Source organism: Galeopterus variegatus, unplaced genomic scaffold (assembly GCF_000696425.1).
Source record: "Galeopterus variegatus unplaced genomic scaffold, G_variegatus-3.0.2 Scaffold931, whole genome shotgun sequence".
NCBI classification, from domain to species: Eukaryota; Metazoa; Chordata; class Mammalia; order Dermoptera; family Cynocephalidae; genus Galeopterus; species Galeopterus variegatus.
In genome coordinates, this window is record NW_007727042.1 from 108568 (window position 1) to 129719 (window position 21152).

Below are 21152 nucleotides of genomic sequence, written 5' to 3' on the forward strand. Positions count from 1 at the left end.
GCGAGGCATCTTTAAAGCATTAAAAAAAAAAAAATACTAACTGCTCAGCTACCCCTTCAAAACAGCTCCAAGGAAAAGCTCTCAAGACTTTTTTCAATTCCATAAATTACATTCACGCCTTTTGCTAACCAGGGTGAAGAACTCTGGACTGGTTTAAACAGTGCAGGCTGAACGTTTGTTAATACTACTTTCCTCTCAAAGCAAGTTCTTCGTGCTGACATTTCCGTGTTGGGAAATACAAATACTATTAATCATCTTCATTCTTTGCATTACCAAGGAGTTTTTCTCCATCTTGTGAAGGATGAACAAAAGCTTGGGGTGTACGTTTCAGAAGATAAACTGCAGCATGAAGACCCCCGATGTTTATCCAGACTGTATGCACCTTGCGCCACACGTGTCCCATTCCAGATAATGCCTGTGTACACACAAAAAGCATAAAAAAATTAGGCTGATTCTAAACCCACCAGGGATCTTAGTTGACAGTTAAGAAATGCTAGGGGAAGAGAAAACAATTCCTATCCAAATTATATCCCCAAATCAACTTAAAAATATTCTACCTAAAGTTGCCACAGGCTGAGCTAATGTATATCACCTTGGTAAAGCATTTCTTGTCCTGAGTGAGTAGTACAGCTCGGCCTGTCCTGGGTCTACAGACACGGCTCATCTCCCGCAGGCAAGCTGGATAAAGGTTCCAGTTTCTCTTCTTAGAGCCCATCCTATAAAAGAAGGAGTAATGAATCAAGTGCAAAAGATAAATATCTAGGACTACATGAAATGAGAAGAAAATTTCATGCATTTTGAGGTATTGTCTAAAATGCCTAAATGTTAATGAAATAAGCTATCAGAGTTAGTAAAGTGCTTAGAATTTTGCATCAAAGACAACTATAATGTTTATATAACCTGTCCTCTTGATGAGTATTATAAACAGTCAAGCTATTTAAATCAAACCAGTGATTAGAAATCATTTGTCCTGAGAAAGTCAACCAAGTCTTCATCAACCTTTTTGTATGAAGTATGTAATTCAACAATGGGCTTGAAAGTGAATTACAGGAAATTTTTAAATGAGCCTCCTGTGATGGTTAGTATCAAAATTTAATACATTCCTGAGTTCTCAAAAACAAAGAAACATAATGGGTGAATCCATCATATTGTTAAGTGAAAAGCTACTCTCCCAAGTCTGCTAAAAGGAATTGGAGATTTTTTTTTTCTGACTTTGAATAAGCTCAAAGAAAATACTGAGAGTTTTAGAAGACAACTGGGTACAGGTGAAAGTAAAACTCATTTTTAAAAACACAATTCCCACCTTTTTCCAAATGGCATATCCGTTACGATAATATCCACAGAGCCTGTTCTCAATGGCAGATTGCAGATATCCCACTGAATAGCATCTATGGGCAAGCCCCAGGATGGTTTGCTGTGGGGACAAAGGAATGGTACTTCAACATATTCAACATATTAAAAAGAAAATTTCTCTCTATAAAAGAGACTGCTACAGCAAAATATAAAATGGTAAGAATATCAGAACGTCAACAATCAAAATTTTAAAAACAATATGTAGGAAGAAAACAAGGTCATAAGATAAAAACTATTACAATGACTGAAATGGAAAATCTACAAGAATGACAAGTAACTTTTAAAAATGGTTAAGATTGGTTTTCAAAAGATGTCAACATATATGTCATACAATTTAGGAACACAGATTAGGGGACCACAAGATTGAAACACAAACAGAACTGCAACAGACTTGAAAAACTATTTTTCACTGTTTTTCATCATAAGTTACATAACTGATGATGAAAAAGTTACTGATGAATATACACTGGAAAAAAATCAACACTAAAGAGAAAAGCTTGTGAGCGATACATCTGAAGAAGAAAGTTTGATAAATCTACATAGTAATAACAGGAGACCTAAAGAAAAATACATATGTAAAATTGGTAAATATATAGGTAATTGTTTTAAGATTAAAAAACAAACAAAAAAATACATACCACACTATATAAAACAAGGCCAAGAAAGGAAAAGTTAAGATTGAAAACACAGATGACAGAATACAGTAAGTTATTTAAATCCTCCCCATTAAAACAAAGCAACTTGTTTACAAAACAAAATAATGCACAGGCTAAGGATTAAAGGCAAATCAAAGATTATGAGCAGAAATTAAGGGTTATAATAATGACATTTAGTAAAGAAGAATTGGAGAAAAAATGCAATAAAGGTAAATGCTACATAATTTTTTTTTTTTTTTGTCTTTTTCGTGACTGGTAAGGGGATTGCAACCCTTGGTGTGGTGTTGCCCGCACCGTGCTCAGCCAGTGAGCGCACCGGTCACTCCCATATAGGATCCGAACCCACAGCGGGAGCGTCGCTGCGCTCCCAGCGCTGCACTCTCCCGAGTGCACCACGGGATTGGCCCATGCTACATAATTTTTAAAAAATACAGATACTGAAAATATGTATTACAACCACAAGATATCAATAACTGTGACAAAACAAAAGCCAAAAGATATTAAAAAATCAAGGTAGAATTGATAGAAATACTACAGGTTGAATAGACGAAAACTGAAGGTACGGAGGTTGGAATAACAAATAAGAAAATATTTGAAAGCTAGAAAAGAAATTTGTTTAAAAATGTTTATCAAGTTTGAATCCCCCCCAAAACTGATCATACACTAGACCTGAAATAAAACCTTGATAAATATGAAACAAGATATATCATAAGAATTCATAACAAACAAGTTAATATTTAAGAAAATCAAAAACTTCCCCTACTTGTATGTATAAATGATCTAAATGCCTGCTACTTCAAAGTTGATCCACAGACTAGCAGCATCAGTATTCCCAAGGAGCTTGCTAGAAAATACAGACTCCTCAGGTCCTATCCAAAGCTACTGAATCAAAATCTGCATGTTGGGGCCCGCTCATGGCTCACTTGGGAGAGTGTGGTGCTGGTAACACTAAGGCCATGGGTTTGGATCCCATATAGGGATGGCCGGTTAGCTAACTTGGAGAGCGTGGTGCTGACACCACCAAGTCAAGGGTTAAGATCCCCTTACCGGTCATCTTTTTTAAAAAAACAAAAAACAAAAAACTGCATGTTGACAGTATCCCCAGGTGATTCACATGTACATTAATGTCTGAAAAACATTGTCCTAAACAGCTAGATCATAAATATAGTTAAGTATATAATAAATGACTTAGTAACAAAAACAGAATTATCAAAAATCTATAGTATATGGTCAGTAGTAGTACTCAGAATAAAACTCATAGCTTGAACAAAAACTTCCATTAAGAAGAGAAGAAAACATTAACAGCATATAAACAAATTAAAAAACAAGTTAGAAAATTAGAAAACAAAAAATCTCAATATCAACTAGGGATTAAAAAAGCACTGAGCATAAAACCAAAGAACAAATAGCATATGAAAGAACAAAACAAAGCACTAGGGAGCCTAATCAAAAAGGAAAATATGAAATTAGAAATGATAAGGGGGGCTGGCCCGGTGGCGCACTGCTACAGTGCGCCGCTTGGGAGCGTGGCGGCGCTCCCACCGAGGGTTCGGATCCCACGTACAGACCGGCCGCTCACTGGCTGAGCGAGGTGCGGGTGCAACACCGAGGGTTGCGATCCCGTTGCCGGTCCCAGTCCGGGCGCGACACTGAGGATTGCGATCCGTTGCCGGTCACGAAAAAAGACAAAAAAGGAAAAAAAAAAAGAAATGATAAGGGGATAGCAATATATAGACATATTGCATCAGGCATACCATGTATAAATAATAAATATGAGTACTTGAATAAAATGAACATATTTTTTAAAAACAACTGATTTCTACTTACAAATATAAGCTTGACACAGTTAACGGAGGCAGCTGTCGCTAGGTCTCCTAAGGCCAATTATGGGATACAATGACTTCCAGTACTATGTATTCAGCATGTGGAACATTTGTAAGACTTAACAAATCTGCTGACCACTACTTACTCCTGCCATTTTATAAGAGAACAAAGGACACCAACAGAGGTGACCAAAGAAGCAAGTTCATGAGGCCTCTGGTAAGAAACTATAGACCAAGTGACATTTCAACCAATTCTTCCCAAAGACAAAGATAGCTGAGATGTTCAAAACATGGTAAAAGCTGTCACAGATGATGTCATCAAATATAATTTGGAATAGTGGGCTAGGCTTAAAATACTGTTAACAGCATACATCTCAAAAGGATGGAAAATAAATTTTCCCAGAAGCTAATGGACTTCCATGGGTATCAAAGGGATATGGCTGAAGGGCCTTGGAACTGTTTTGCTTAGAGAAGAGAGGATTTGGGGAGGAGGGGTTGTAGCTCTTCAAATACCCGATTTCAATCATTGTGTGACAAAGAGATGAGATTTTTTTCCTTTATGGACCCAAGTGAGAGAATTAAAACAAATCTATGGGAGGTACAGGGAAAGATTCAGTTCACTAAAATATGTGACTAGCACTCAAAGCTGTGCAAAGATGGAATCAGCAGCCTTCAGAGGTAGTCATTAGAAGTGTTTAAACAGGCTGGAAGGCTACTGGTCAGGGTCTCTTATAGGACATTTAGGCATCATAAGGATGCCTTGCAGGTCTCTTTCAACTTTGAGATTCTTTTAAGTGTCAATAGAGGAAAGGCTAAATATAAATAAACTGTAGTATTTCTATATAATGGAATATTATGCAGTCACTAAAAACCAGACTATGTAAAAACAAAGTGTTTAAAAATGAAAAAGTGAATCTATACAATCTTCTATTGTGTGGGGAAAAAGACATGAATAAGAAAAGAAGGAAGACAAAAACAGTTGCATTAGGGTGGGGAAATTATAGTTAAATGTTTCTTAAATATAAATTATTTTCAATAAATTTAAAATTTAAATGGAGTCCCACAATTATGTTCATTTTGGTTATAATGATATCACAGTGAACTAGGGTATTAATTCATAAAGTCCATATGAAAAGTGATTAAAGTCCAAAAAATGCTATAAAATCTTTTAAGTTAAATTTTTACCCTTCTTTAATTTGGTTCTTGGTCAATAAGGATGAGATGTTATTTGCTGCTCTATTCACAGCCAGTGGATTATTATCACCAGCAATATGATAACAGTTAGACCATTCAGTAGCTCCCTAAAAGATAAGAGTATGTATTAAAACAGAAGTAGCAAAGTGTAAAAAAAAAAATTATAAGAAAAATCACTTAAATCAATTGTCAATAATCAAGAAAATCCAATGCTTTTCTAAAGTGGCCAAACATTGCATGTTGTTAAACTTTGCTGGAAATGCCCTCCTTTTCTTTCTCTGCTTGCTAACTCCTACCCATCTTTCAAAGCCCAGCTCAAATGTCACAACCTCTGTGACATCAACCCCAACTGTCTAAGCTATCTCTCATCTGCCCCTCCAAAAGCACTTTGTACATACCTGTGCCACTGACTGCACTTGTTCCATTTTTAATTATTTCTATCCCTGTGTGCCTCCCAGCTAATCTGAGAATCCCCTGAGGGCTGGTCTAGTATTTTATTCAATTCTTCACCCAGCCATATCTGGCACACACAGAAAAAACCCCAAACAGATGTGGTTGGAAAAAATTAACCAAATCAAACTGACCAAACCTATACTTTTGTGGTTGTGGGAGTTTATATAATCTAACATATTGGAATATTTGAGAATTTCAAAATAAAATGCAATTTCCTTTTTATGATAGGCATTTGAATGATAACTACCATATCCCTGAAAGGATTTTGTAATTTTAAATCAAAAATATGTCAGTAGAACATAAATACCCAGCTGTCACATATCATTTGTGGAATGAGATGACATGTTACCCTAGGCTTGAACAATGTTCTATGAAGATTAACAGAAGGTTTCTGATGGGAAAGTAGAGAAAAATTTTGCTCTCTGCTCAGGGATGAATAGCCAACACCTCTTCCTTTGTAAACTAACACACCTCTCATCCATGAATACAGTGCTTCATAACTTTTTCTTTTGCTCACACTTGAGGGTGATAACACACTCCTGACTATACATCCCACAATGACTTCAAACAAAAGGGAGGTTGAAGTATACCAGAATTTGGGGTGGGTGGGTGGGGATGTTGAAAGGACCTACAGAATTTGATGAAAGCCTCTCATGTGACTGTGATTCTCCAACATTCTTTAAGAAAACAAACAAAAAAGCCAAAAAACCATGTGGATTTTCAGTCTCAGAAAGACTTGGGTTTTATAGTACTTCTAAGTTTTAAAGAAAGTATTCTAGCCCAAGTATTTTAAATTAGTGAACAAATTTGTATATACACCCTGACCCTGTCAATCCCTTTCATAACTGTTCATTTTGATCACATACCAGCTCAAGTTTTTCTACATTAGCATCCTTATGTCTATACCTACATGGAAATGGTTCAAAATTTTCATCTTTTCTTGCTCCCTTTTTGATTCTGTTCTCTGGCTGTTTTACATTTCTTGACATGTAGTGACCTTACCTGCTATTTCACAGACAATATCCTGGTTTAGTGCTAGAAAGGAACACTCTGCTTTGTTCCCAGAATTCTTTTCGCCCACAAGTGGGTTTTCTCTGTGTGGGTCTCTTTAGCCAGAGTAATATCATAGCTGTCACTAGCAGAGCTCAGTAGTTATATAGACTACCATGATTTTTTGCTTGGATTTTAATTTCTGGATCACAGGTCATTTTCTAATTACATTTGAATTACTTTTCCCTTTCTTTGGATTTGCCTGCCTGCCCAGTTTCTACCCATTTGTGAAATCTGTGGTATGTCCCTGCATTTATTCCCACTGGCTTTTAGTATACTAAATGGAAGAACTTACTGAATTTCACACAAATTTAAGCAATTTTACTGAGAGCTCCCTCTTCTAAATTGTTTATAAACATATAGATGATACTGATTTGGGGAGACTGTACTATTGATATTCTCCACTTAGAAAATGCCTTTCCATTTCTGGCTTTGCTTTGGGCAGTTTTTATGAGTCCTCTCAATATCATAGTAATTCTGAAAACGATTTAAGAGCATCTATTATGTAACATTGTTAGACTTACTAAAAAATCGAAATAATGTTCAAAGATTTCTCCATTTTACAACTATACTTACTCCTTCCAGGAACCTAAGTGGATTAAGAAGCACAGTCTCATAAAGATGAAAATCGCCTTCCTTCAATTTATGCTTATGCCTTCAATCATCCTTTCCCATTCAAGTCTACTAGCTTGTCTGTTACAGAAAGGGAACTCACCAGAAGTTTGTAATTCTTGGTTTTCTCTGTAATCCAGTGAATAGATATTACTATCTAGTCCTTAGGCACTTGGCTATTTGAAATAAGTAGTTATATTCCTTACACAATAGTTTCAACTTTATTATTGTAATTATTTTAGAACTCTTCAATTCACTGACTCAACCTTGGTGAATTCATTATGTCTAAATGACCATTAGGTCTAGAACATTCTGGATATATCACTTGCTTATCTAAAAGCTAAAGAAAAGTTATTACCTCTATTGGTATTGCCCCTGTTCCACACATTGGATCGATTATTATATCAGTAGGTTGAGGAGCACAGAGCCTGGAGAAAAGAAAACAGCCTATGTGAAGAGACTAAACTGAAAGCTGAGGCTTCCACAGTGATGATTCCTGAAGCTATAAGGCTGAGGACCTGTCAAATAGCATGAAGACCACCAATCTACAATCATTTAAAAAATCAATTTGTAATTACATGTTAACTCTATATCCTACCTCTTAAAAAAAAAGTCATTACATATAGCTAAAAGTCCCTTTTGACTACCATTTGAAGTCCCATTTCTCTCCCAGATGGAATTTAGCTTCTAGACCTTTTAAAATTCACAAACACACATTCATGCATACCTTTAGAAAACTCTGAGTGTTATTTTGTATATGAACCTTCATTTTATTTTTCCTCTGCCTAGGTCACAGTACCTGAACCTGTATTGTTACATTAAAAAAACTAAACGATGCTGGCCTGTTAGCTCAGTTGGTTAGAGCCTCGTGTTATAATACCAAGGACAGGGGATTGGATCCCCATACCATACCAGTCAGCTGCCAAAAAACAAAACCAAAAAAAACTAAACACCTCTCAAGTAAAACATGTATCAATATAAGTTTACTGCCAATTAGACATTCAGTCTTCCTTTCCTTTTGAATTTAAAGATAATAACCTAGATATAAAAATAACTGCTTTTTCTGCACAGCAAAAGAAACAATTAGAAGAGAGAAAAGACAACCTACAGAGTGGGAGAAAATATTTGCAAACTATGCATCCAATAAAAGATTAATATCCCAAATATACAAAGAACTCAAACAACTTAGTAAAACAACAAATAACCCAATTAAAAAATGGGCAAAGGAGCTGAATAGGCATTTCTCAAAGGAAGATATACAAATGGACAACAGACACATGAAGAAATGCAAAACATCACTTGGAAATGAAAATCAAAACGACACTGAGATATCATCTCAACTCAGTTAGGCTGGCTGTAATCAAAAAGACAGAATGACAGATGCTGGCAAGGATGCAAAGAAAGGGAAACTCTCCTACACTGATGGTGGGACTCTAAGTTGGTGCAGCCATTATGGAAAATGGTATGAAGTTTCCTCAAACAACTACAGATAGAACTGCCATACGATCCAGTCATCCCACTACTGGGTATATACTCAAAGGAATGGAAATGATCATGTCGAAGGAATACCTGCACCCCCATGTTTACTGCAGCTCTATTTACAACAGCCAAGAGTTGGCGACTTAAATGTCCATCGTTGGATGACTGGATAAGGAAAATGTGGTATATATACACAATGGAATACTACTCTGCCATAAAAAAAGAATGAAATACTGCCATTCACAGCAACAAGGATGCATTTAGAGAATATCATGTTAAGTGAAATAAGCCAGGCACACAAAGAGAAAGACTGCATGTCCTCACTCATAAGCAGGAGCTAAAAAAATAAATTTAAAAAGAAAGAAAGATACAACAATCACAATAATATGTTGAAATTTCAAAAGGAGAGAACAGAACTGAGGTTACCAGAGGTGGGAAAAGTGGGGGAGAGCAGGTAGGAAGGGAAAGGAGAAAGGAATTGGTAAAGGGATATTAAAAAATGATTACATTGTATAATGTTGAATATACTAATTATCCTGATTTGAGCATTACATATTGCACACAGGTACTGATATTCAACGCTGTACCTCACAGATATATACAATCCACTATGTTACAATAAAAAATAAAATAAATAAAAAATAAAAATAAAAATAATTGCTTTATTTTGAGACCTAGTTTTGCCAGGCATGGATTTAAGGTCTCTCCATGCATCATCTCGTTGAATCCTCTTAACAGCCCTATTGGGTAGGTTACTATTGTTCTCATTTTACAGACAGGCTGATGCAAAGAAACATTAAATTACCTGTCCAGGGACACAAAACTAGTACGTGACAGAGTCAGGATTAGACCCATTACTGTTTATGGCTTAAATACTACCCCTTCTACGAAGCATCCCAGCCTTAGGCCACTAGGTTTCTCTTTCCTTCTCTTGTCTTTCTCTTCTTTTCATGTTCTGTTATGGTACTTACCACATTCTTTGGAACTAACACTGGGTTCTTACTGTAATACCTGTTCAACTCTACCTTCCTATTCCTATCCCTCACTCAACACATGGCAACCTTCTTGGGGTACTAAGCAACCCTATACTCCCATCCATTGCTGAAGGGTCAGGGGTGAACACTTGAATGAACTGTCAATCAAATCCTCTCTTCCAGGAATATGAAATAAAGAGCTAGAAGCCCTAGGAAATTTAGGCTGGTTGTTTGAAATCAGAAATATATAAATTTAGATGAAGGGGCAGCCATGTGATGAGCATAGACAAGAGTCCACAGGATCTCCGGAGAGATAAAAGTGGCTGACTAGGTTTCTGGTGGTTTTCCAAGAATGGTTCCTACCCTTCTTGAGACATGGCTTTCAGTTTTTCTATGGATTCTCTAAGATTTCTCCTTATTTTTCCAGTAAACTCCCACTTTGGTACAACTGTCACTATTTTATTCTAAACTAGCTTACTTATGTTTCAAATATTTGCACCCAAAATAACTCTCTCTCCATATCTCTGGCTCCTACCATAATGCCTGGCAGCAGATGATAAATGTTTGTTGAATGAAGACCAGGAGCTTTTCCTTAATCAAATAGGTCCAGTTTTCTACTATTTTCATTGAATTAGTATGTTCTGATTGTGTTGAACTGTGACTCTGCCAATGAGCAGAATAAAAGGGAAGGCAAAGATTGGAAGAGAAGGAAATACAATTACAGTCACTAGCTGCAAAATAACATTTCAGTAAATGACAGACCATATCTAGGACGGTGGTCCCATGAGATTAAAATACTGTGTTCTTATTATACTTTTTCTGTTTAGATATGTTCAGATACACAAATACTTATCATTGTGTTACAACTGCCTACAGTATTCAGTACAGTAACATGCAGTACAGATTTGTAGCCTAGGAGCAATAAGCTATTACCAGAGCCTACCTAGGTAGCAGGCTGTACCATCTAAGTTTGTGTAAATTCTGTGATGTTTGAACAACGCCAGAATTGCCTAATGAAGCATTTCTCAGAATGTATCCCTGTCATTAAGCAACACATTTATACTTAACTACCAAGACATGCCAAGCACTATATATAACAGGTATTGTGCATATGTGTCTGCATGTAATCCTCACTAATAATCCTTTAAGTCCCACATCAAACCCACTTTGTAGTCTGGAAAACAGAAGCTTAGAGAAGATAAACTTGTCCAAGTAGTGGAAGGAAGTATCCAATAAAAGGGAGAAGGCCAATAAAGAGGGAAAGCTAGGTCTTATACTCTAAAAAGCAGAAAATTTCAAGATGATTCCAGAACTGCTGTGAGTATAAAATTTAAAAACATAAGTAAAAACTCTGTGTTCATTTACACATTATAAAAATCTGTTTTCATCTGCTTCACTGCATAGAAATAAAACACAGCAAAATTTGCTCTACCTTCCAACATACAATATATCCTTTATTTTTTTTAAAAGATGACCGGTAAGGGGATCTCAACCCTTGGCTTGGTGTTGTCAGCACCACGCTCAGCCAGTGAGCAAACTGGCCATCCCTGTATAGGATCTGAACCCGTGGCCTTGGTGTTATCAGCACCACACTCTCCCGAGTGAGCCATGGGCCGGCCTATAGTATATCCTTTATAAACAGAAATGTGGCAACCCCATTAAAAAGGCAGATGAAAACTATCATTTTCATTTTAAAATCAAGAAAACTAAGATATTGGTTACATGATATCTGCAAGATCACAAGGGGTCAATATTGGATATACGTGAAAGAAATAGATCATTAGCTTTTTATCCTGTTTTTTTTTGGCAGCTGGCCAGTAAGGGCTGACCAGTACTCAACCTTGGTGTCATCAGCACTGCACTCTAACCAATATCCTGTCTTTACCCACTAAATTCCAACACAGTACCTCTCACACAAAATCAGTGTTTTGAAGGGAAAACTGAAGCCAAGATGCCACTTTAATCTGGATAGCAAACCCATTTTCTTACCTGAGCATCCCATAGGCAAGAGTTGATCTAAGAGTTGTAGGTCCAAAATGTGTAATATTTCTTCGATGAAGACTCTCTTCAGTCAATGCAATGCCCACGATGACTTCATTATCATGGATATTCAAAAGAACCTACAGTAAAGTTAAATAAGACAAAATAGTTTTAGGATTGTTCAAACTTCACTTATTACAAAGATTTTGAGGCTTTATCAATTTTTTTTTACCTTTTAATTGAGGTATACTTTACATAAAGTGAACAAATCTTAAGTGTACAGGTCAATATTTTTACCTATATACATACTGTATAACCACCACCCAGATAAAGATATAGAATACTTCTAGCACCTTTGCCCCCTCCAAGTCAATACCCATTCAAGGTAATCACTAATTTGACTACTACCACCACAAATTAGTCTTGCCATTTTTTAACTTCATATAAATGAAATCATATAGTATATACTATTTGTTGCTTAATTAAAAAATCTGTTTTATTCTTCTCATTCACTCTATTTATCACTTGGCTATAACCAGATTTCCTCCCAATTTTTATAATACAAACATATTTTAAAGATTTATGGGTTTTTAAATATACATACATATATATTTTAAATTTCTAACTTTTTTGGAAAAAAAATTCAAACATATAGAAGTGCTACAAGAATACTGGCACAATGAACTTCTAAGTATACACTTCACCTAGATTTACCGTCAACACTGTACACATTTGCTTTATCATCTATTATATTGTGTTCTTACTTAGTATTTTTTCAAATTTGACTCATGTAGTAAAAATGTCTGTGAAATGATGGCTTTCTTTATCCTAGTTACAGTTTTCCTAACACGCAGTTAAACTATTCAAATAAAAATAGAAGATGTTCCCCAATCTCCCACCTAAAATTTCCTCATGATATCCTAGCAGCAGCAGCAGGAGCAAAGCACACAAGCAAGGCACTGTTCTTTACATTGACGACCTCATTTCATAGTCACACCCTCTTAGCTGGGTCCTATTATCTCCCTTTATGGATGAGAAAACTGAGGCATAAGACATCAGCTCACTTGCTCATGGTCATTCAGCTCCTTAAGTTGGGATTTGAACCCAGGAAATATGACTCTAGGAAATGTCCTCTGGGTCACCTTGCTAACTTTTGGAAATCTCTGTTCTAGTTAGCCTATTCATTCTCACAACAGCTATATGAGAAAAAGGAATGGGGAACTGTTCTCCTGATTTCATACGCAAAAAAAAAAAAAACGTTACAGAGAGAATAAGAGACTTGCCCCAGATTCAAGTGTCCCCAAAGCAACAGAAATTGATTTCTTGGTAAAACCATCAGCTGCTAGGGGCCTTTTAAGCTGTCATATATTTAAAGATTCTTCTTCCTTTTGCCCACGTCAATTACCTGGATAGTAAAGGATCAACACCAAGGAGAGTAAGCATGCTAATGAAAGTATCTAGATTTGGGAACTAGAAGAATTTAAGAAAGAGGAGAGCTGGCTCTTGGATGAGTATGTGCACTATGTCCTGGTATGAGGAAGCTCAGATTTGTTTTAAAAATGTACTCTTCTTAGTAGCAGAACTCTACAACCAAGACACACAAAATAACTGTTTTAATTTTGGTTTAATTTTATAATCTGAAAGTCTACAGAATGTAGTAAAAAAAGTACTAGATTAGAAATCAGAAGACTCGGGCCGGCCTGGTGGCACACTGCTACAGTGCGCTGCTTGAGAGTGCGGTGGCGCTCCCGCCGAGGGTTCGGATCCCACATACAGACCGGTTCCCGCTCACTGGCTGAGCGAGGTGCGGGCGCGACACGGAGGGTTGCGATCCCGTTGCCGGTCCCGGTCCGGTACGGGCGCGACACTGAGGGTTGCGATCCGTTGCCGGACACGAAAAAAGACAAAAAGGAAAAAAATAAAAAAATAAAAAAAAAAAGAAATCAGAAGACTCATGTCTTGACAGCTCCCATCTATTAGGCACTTAGTATGTGATGCGTAGTACACCAAATACTTTAAATGTATTATTTCACTTAACCTTCAGGACACTCTTAAAGGTATATATTATTGGCTCCATTTGAAACAGAGGCTGAGAGAATATTTTGTCCAAAAAAGTTACACAGTTGTGGAGTCAAAATATGGATCCAGACCTATCTCTATAGCCCATGCTCTTCTTAACCACACCCTACTAACTCTATTGCCTCACTTTAATTGTCCATAAGATTGGGTTAGTCTGGAAATTCTACAAATCTGTGACAGCATTCTTGAATCATCACAGAGTCTGTACCTACCTCAACATCAAAGTTGGTCATGTCAGCCTTCCACTTAAAATAATCTTGAACAGCACCCCCAAAATTTCTTGCGGCCTCATTTGAGGTGAAGCAATGTTTCTCTCCTGCCCTGTTGCATGTGACTCTAAACTTCAGCACTTGGGGCTCAGTTTCTTCTTTTGAGATTTCATCAGTGTCACCTCTGCAAGATGCCAAATCATCACTTACTAACATTGATATCTCCTCTTTGATGGCTGGATTTTCATAGTAGTCTAAGATTTGTGAATCTAAAGCATTGTTAGTGAACTCTTTTTTAATATCTCTCTCATCTGTTTTGTCTCCTTGTCCATCATCAATCTTCTCTTTACTTGAATTTTGATTTATCTTTTTGCGCTTTGTTTTTTTTTTCTTAAAACTGGTGTTAATTTTCCATACTTTTAAAGGGTCTGACCATGGGAGTTTTCCAGCCAAGTCTTCAAAACCCTGTAGAACTTCTTCCTATAAAGGACGGAGAAGGAAATCAATTCATTTCTCACTACTTTAACTGAACAAATAAACTCCTACTTTCTTACAGATAGTCTGTATCCATGAAGGATTGGTTTCAGGACCCATAAGGATACCAAAGTCTGTAGATGCTCAAGTCCTTTATATAAAATGGGATCGTATTTGTGTATAACCTCCTATATACTTTAAAATATCTCTAGATTACTTTTAATACCTAATACAGTGTAAATACTGTGTAAATAGTTGTTAATACTGTATTGTTTAGGGAATAATGACAAGAAAACAAGTTTGTACACATTCAGTACAGGTGCAACCATTGTAGGCCTGACTACACTGTTGATCCATGATTGGTTGAATCTGAGGATGTGGAACATGTGGATATAGAGGGCCGATGTACAATGATCATTATGTTGGAGGTGATGGAAGTGTAGAACAAAAGAGTAAATAAAATAATGCCCACAATTAAAGAAATTCAAATCCCACTGACAAATTAAGATATGTACACATTAAGCCACTAAAGAATAATACAAGACAGAATGGTAGATTGGAAGTAGCGCTTCAAGATTAAAATTTAAGCAGTAAGAAACTATTTTTTTTTTTAAAAGATGACCGGTAAGGGGATCTTAACCCTTGACTTGGTGTTGTCAGCACCACGCTCAGCCAGTGAGCGAACCGGCCATCCCTATGTGGGATCCGAACCCGGGGCCTTGGTGTCATCAGAACTGCACTCTCCCGAGTGAGCCACGGGCCGGCCCGTAAGAAACTATTAAACTTGAAATACATGCAGTAAGAAACTACTTCCAGCAAGAGAAAGTGGGTAGGTGAAAGACGAGGAAGAAGGGCAATTTATCTCTCACTGACTGACTTCCTTTTGAATTTTGTGCTGTGTATATCTATTAACTATTTTGAAAAGCGAAATACTTTATAAGGGAAAAAAAAAAAAACTAAGAAATTAGAAAATGTACCTATCCAATTTCTAAACAGTATGGAAATGGCTATCTTTTTAAAAAGTAAATATGATGATGCCCCTCCCTTGCTTAAAGTCCTTCAACAGTTTCCCACTACACACAGAGAATTTAAATTCATTAAAATGCCCAACATAATCTGACTCCTGCCTATTCCTCTCACATCATTTCATGACCCTTCTGTCCCACACTTCCTACCTCTGCTTAGAAGATATTTACTTTACACAGTCCCTTTGCACTGCTGGCACCTTTCTTATTACTTAATAAGCAACTGAAAAGGCATATCCTCTGAGAGGGCTGCTCTACTTACAGCAGTTCTCCCCAGTCATTTCTCTTCCTGTTTTCTTTGCAGTGCTTAGCATTATGTGAGGTTACTAAGTTTATGTACTGTTCCCCATGAAGGCTCCTCCCAGAAGGTAAGTGCATGGTGGAAAGGGCCTATTTGCCTTTACCACGGCTATAAACCATATGTCTAGAACAGTACCAGCATGTAAAGGTCCTCAAAAAACAGCTGCTGGATAATATGTGATTAAATGTAAAAATGGGAAGTATAGTGCTGTGCTGTCCAATATAGCAGCCAGTAGCCACAGGTAGCTATTAAAATTTAAATGATTTAAAATGAAATAAAATTAAAGTGAATTCTTCAGTCACTGTAGCCACATTTCAACACTAGCAGCTAGTGGCTACTATGTTGGATGTGTAGACAGAGAAACTTTCCATCAGAAAGTTCTACTGCACAGTGCCAGTACAGACAGTATACGTATGTTACTAAAGATCAAAGTAGAAAGAAATGTCTGTTACTAAAGATCAAAGTAGAAAGAAATCGGTGCTAACTGACAGAATTGAGACTAGGAAATGGAAGTGAATGAAGGCTTTGCTACTACTTGAAACCTGTTGAAATAGTATCAAACTTTGGTGTTAAGAAATTGTGTGTGTGTTTGTGTGTGTGTGTAACTTTCCTATAAAGGACCTCTAGAGAACTAGAGGGTTTAAGATGGTGGAATAACACTGGCACAACCTCTTTCTTTCTTTAGAAACTGCTCTAGAAGAAAAAACAACAGAAATACCAACTGTATCTGAATTAAATCAACATATCTGTAACCCTGAACCAACATAAGAATTCCAAAGTGCAGTGAAGGTTAAACAGAGATGCAGGAAGATATGGAAGGGGAGAATGCCTACAAATCTCAGACAAAGGGTAAAACACAGCCTGCAAAGTAGCAAATAAACTTTGTTTGGAACAGCAGGGAAAAACTATTTGGATTGACAGAGGGAGCTTCCCTGGATCTTGTTTGTACCAAGCAGCAGCAGGGGAGGAAAATGAACCTGAGAAAGGAATCTCATAGTCATTCTGTTTTTGCTGGAAATAGTCCATTGGTAAGGTAGAACTGGAGAGAGATATTCCAGTTGTGAATAACCCTGAAGTTACTGATCCCTTTAACTAGGGGGAAGTAAAAGTTAAAAAACCTAATTCAATGGTATGGAAATTATACCTCAATAAAGCTATTTTTTAAAAAAAGAACTCATTCACTTACAACCCTTTGTCAGACCAGGAAGATTTCCTGCTGGCCTAGAACACCTTCCTGGCTTCTCCCATCACAAGAACCTCTTCTAAATAGCAGGTCCAAGAGGAAATTCCTCATTCAAAGATGAGCAATTATCAAAAGTTACCAGCACAGGACTTATATGAAAGTAGTAAGACCAAAAAAGTGACCAGAAAAACTGCCACAAAGCAGTTAAAAACTGTGATCAAACACAATAACATGATATCAAATATGTAATGAGGAAATATGTAAAATAGCTCAAAGCAGAGATATAAAAGCAGAAAAATGATGAAGTGAGCCACCAGAAGGAGATGGAACAGGGGTTTATAGAGTTCAAAGAAAAAGTAGGAAAAAAAAAAAAACTTCTGCAGACCATATTGAAAGCAGCACATATAAAAGACACTGCTGAAAACACAGTAGAGGATGCAAAGCAAAGCAAAGCAAATAAAATGGAAATCAGCAAAAAGTAAAAAAGGATTTCAGAGAAAATGATAAATATGAAAGACAGTCAAAAGATATCATACATATGTATAACTGGTTTCCCTAAACTGAAATTTAAAATAGTAAGACAAAAAAAATTTTTTTCAAATAATTCAAGAAAATTTTCCAGATATGTAAGTGGATTGACTTGTCCTGACAACGAATTTTCAACAATGCGACACAGTCTAGTTAACTTATTAGACTTCAAAGATTTAAAAAAAAAGTCATCTGGGCATCAAGCAAAGACATCAAGAAAGCAACAAATAAGGGGAAACGATATCAGCATGGCCTCAGAGTTTTCCATGGCAACATTTAATGCTAGAAGAGAATGAACACTGCCTATAATATTCTTAAGGAAGAAAAGTGTACCTCCAAATTTTATATCTGAACTATTAACCAAATATAAATGTGAAATACAAACATTTCTGAACTCATGCCATTCAAGAGATAAAAAGAAAAATTATAACAAAAGGACAGGTAATGCGCCTACAATCTGTTTAACTACAGGATTAAAACGAAAACAAAGGTAGAGAGGATGACTATAAAACGGAAGGTAAATGTTACAAACTGGAATGTCATTAGGAAAAGAAAGGTGAGAGAAGATGTGAAGTAATTTAAGCATGCTGATATCCTCATCTCTAATACCCAGAGGTCAAAGAACAGAAGTTAAAGCTGATAAATAAAATATAAGCATATTTAAAAGTATAAGGGTCAACATGAAGAAAAATAATAAAATTGGAAAGTGGAAGCGAGAAGAGGAAAATATGCCAATTTCATCATTGCTCTCAGTAGGGATTAAAAAAATACTGTGTAAATAGTAGAAAACACATAATGTAGATATATATTTTAAAAAAAAGCAGAATGTATACCATAAATGTGATAGAACTAAGACCAAACATTTCTACCATATTAATAAATATCAATGGGATAGACTCTCTTATTAAATACAAAGATGACCCTAAGATTGAATACATACAAGGACAGAGCTGACAGGTTAGCTCACTCAGAGCGTGGTGCTGATAACACCACAGTCAAGGGTTTGGATCCTGATACTGGCCAGCCATCAAAAAAAGAAAAAAAAAACCCCATATCTATCTCTATATATAGATATATATGGATGTATATAGGATATTCATTACACCACTATAATTGCAAAAGAGTGTGAAGACCTAATGTACTAAAATAGGACTGGTTAAATTATGATACAGCCACATAATGAAATACATTCAGCCAACTCCAGCAATGATACTGGCATGATCTCCAAGACATATAGCAAAAAGCACAGCACAGAAGAGTATGTATGCCATGCTTCCATTTATGTAAACAAGTAAACAAAATATACATATTCATCAAGCATCTCTAGAAGGATACTCAAGAAATGTGGTAGTTGTCACCTCCAAGAAGGGAATGCATGGCACGGGGATATGTGAACAAAGACTTACTTTTCACTGTATATCCTTTCAGTCTTTACAAGTTTGTTCTAAGTACACGTATTAACTAGTTTTTTTTTTTTTTCCTTTTTGTCTTTTTTACTGACCGGTAACGGGATCTCAACCCTCGGTGTTGCCCCCGTACTGGGGACCAGCAACGGGATCGCAACCCTCGGTGTCGCGCCCGCACCACGCTCAGCCAGTGAGTGGGAACCGGTCTCCACATAGGATCCGAACCCTCGGCGGGAGCGCCACCGTGCTCCCAAGCGGCGCACTCTCCAGTGCGCCGCCGGGCCGGCCCTTAACTAGTTTTTAAAAACCCATATAAGTCACAAATTTGTCAGCCTTAAAAAGGGGGAGGGGGCTAAAATTTCAAGTATTATCTGAATATTTAAAAATAAGAGAAATTGGGCTGGCCCGGTGGCGCACTGCTACAGTGCGCCGCTTGGGAGCACGGTGGCGCTCCCGCCGAGGGTTCGGATCCCACATACAGACCGGCAGCTCACTGGCTGAGCGAGGTGCGGGCGCAACACCGAGGGTTGCGATCCCGTTGCCGGTCCGGGTCCGGTACGGGCACGACACTGAGGGTTGCGATCCGTTGCCGGTCACGAAAAAAGACAAAAAGGAAAAAAAATAAAATAAAAAAATAAGAGAAATTATTAGAATGCTTAAACAGGCTTTTTATAATACAATAAAAAGTATAAAGCCATAAAGAACAAATTTGATGGCTAACAGAATGAAAGCTAGAAGCAAATGTTTAAAAATGAGGTTTTACTGGGGCATGTTGTAATTTAAGTCCATTAAGTACAGGGCTTAACAATTTTTCATAGTCAGACACAGAAGTTTCCCTTGCACAAACATGAAAATCTGTCTTAATTCTTTCTGCTCTTCCTTTGGGACTTCCACCAGGAACCTCTTCTGCAGTTACTTACAAAACAACTCTGAAAAGCTAGCTCATATAGAATCATTCCATAATAATCAAATTTACCTATAATTAGAGATCCAAATCACCCAAAATAATAAACTTTGGGATTGCAAAAATGCAGGAATTTAAGAAAATATGAATAATGCCCTAGTAAGTTAGAGATGAGAATTTAATATGGAAACAGTTTTAAAAAAATACATGTTAACATTTATGCATGTACAGAATTTGCTATTAAAGATTTAAAATACTTAGCAGCAAAAATTTTCAATAGATTACCTATTATTTCATTGATATAATTCAGTTGGCAATGACTATCAGAAGTCTTAAAGGTTATAATATAAGTATTCAAAGTCACATTTCTAGTTAATAAAATTTTTATCTATTTTCAGCCTAAATTCTTTTAGGTCTGGTTTTATTTTTTCTAGGCTGTGGGTTCATATCACTTTGATTGGTTTTGAACAGTGTTTTAGAAATCAACCTGTTGTCAATAAATAAAAATTAGAGAATTAGGCAGCATATCACGGTTGTTTTAAAAAAGATAATTTCTGGGCCGGCCCGGTGGCGCACTCATAGAGTGTGGTGCTTGGGAGCGCGGGGGCCCTCCCGCCGAGGGTTCGGATCCCATATAGAGACCGGTCCGCTCACTGGTTGAGCGCGGTGCGGGCGCGACACCGAGGGTTGTGATCCCGTTACCGGTCACGAAAAAAGACAAAAAAAAGGAAAAAAAAAAAAAAAAGATAATTTCTAAGATAGGCAATAAAATTGATAGAAAAAAGTTTTTAAGCATCTGACTAAGGAAATTTGACCAAAAAGCAATGCGGAAAAAAACTAAAGCCTTACTACAATCTGTTTTCAAACTTCAGTTTAGGCAGCAACCGAATATTTAGGACTCAGATGCTAAATACGTGTTGGAGACAAAGCTGTTGTCTTAACAACTGAAGGAATATTTAGATACTACTTTGGGTTTATTTCAAAAAATTAAGTTAGAGAAGAAAGAAGGGCAAAAGCAGAATGGTGAAGTATTATTTGTAGATGACACAAACTGTCATTTGTTTTTTGGTTTACACTCTGGAAGCAATTCTAGTTTGGAACCATATACTAGTATATCAGCAAAGCTAATCTAAGGTTCATATCTTTTGTAAGATAGTTAATTTGTTTTATTTCTTATAAACTTCAGTGTTTCTCAATACTGATTTTTAAAAATGACTTTTGGGGGCCGGCCCGGTGGCGCACTGCTACAGTGCGCCGCTTGGGAAGCGCGGCGGCGCTCCCGCCGAGGGTTCGGATCCCACATACAGACCGGTTCCCGCTCGCTGGCTGAGCGAGGGGCGGGCGCAGCACCGAGGGTTGCGATCCCGTTGCCGGTCCCGGTCCAGTACGGGCGCGACACTGAGGGTTGTGATCCGTTGCCGGACACGAAAAAAAAAAGACAAAAAAAAAAAAAAAAAAAAAGGAAAAAT

At 36.9% G+C, this 21152-nt stretch overlaps 1 protein-coding gene across 1 annotated transcript in view; it reads right to left on the minus strand.

Moving 5' to 3' along the window:
• Nucleotides 1-257: 257 nt before the first annotated feature.
• LOC103591129 (THUMP domain-containing protein 3-like) overlaps nucleotides 258-21152 on the minus strand; it is a 24252-nt gene continuing 3357 nt past the window's right edge. The window contains 8 exon segments of the mRNA XM_008573539.1: nucleotides 258-283; nucleotides 286-415; nucleotides 593-716; nucleotides 1304-1414; nucleotides 5018-5133; nucleotides 7500-7569; nucleotides 11584-11714; nucleotides 13866-14342. Of these exon segments, the coding sequence (XP_008571761.1) occupies nucleotides 258-283; nucleotides 286-415; nucleotides 593-716; nucleotides 1304-1414; nucleotides 5018-5133; nucleotides 7500-7569; nucleotides 11584-11714; nucleotides 13866-14342 (1185 nt within the window).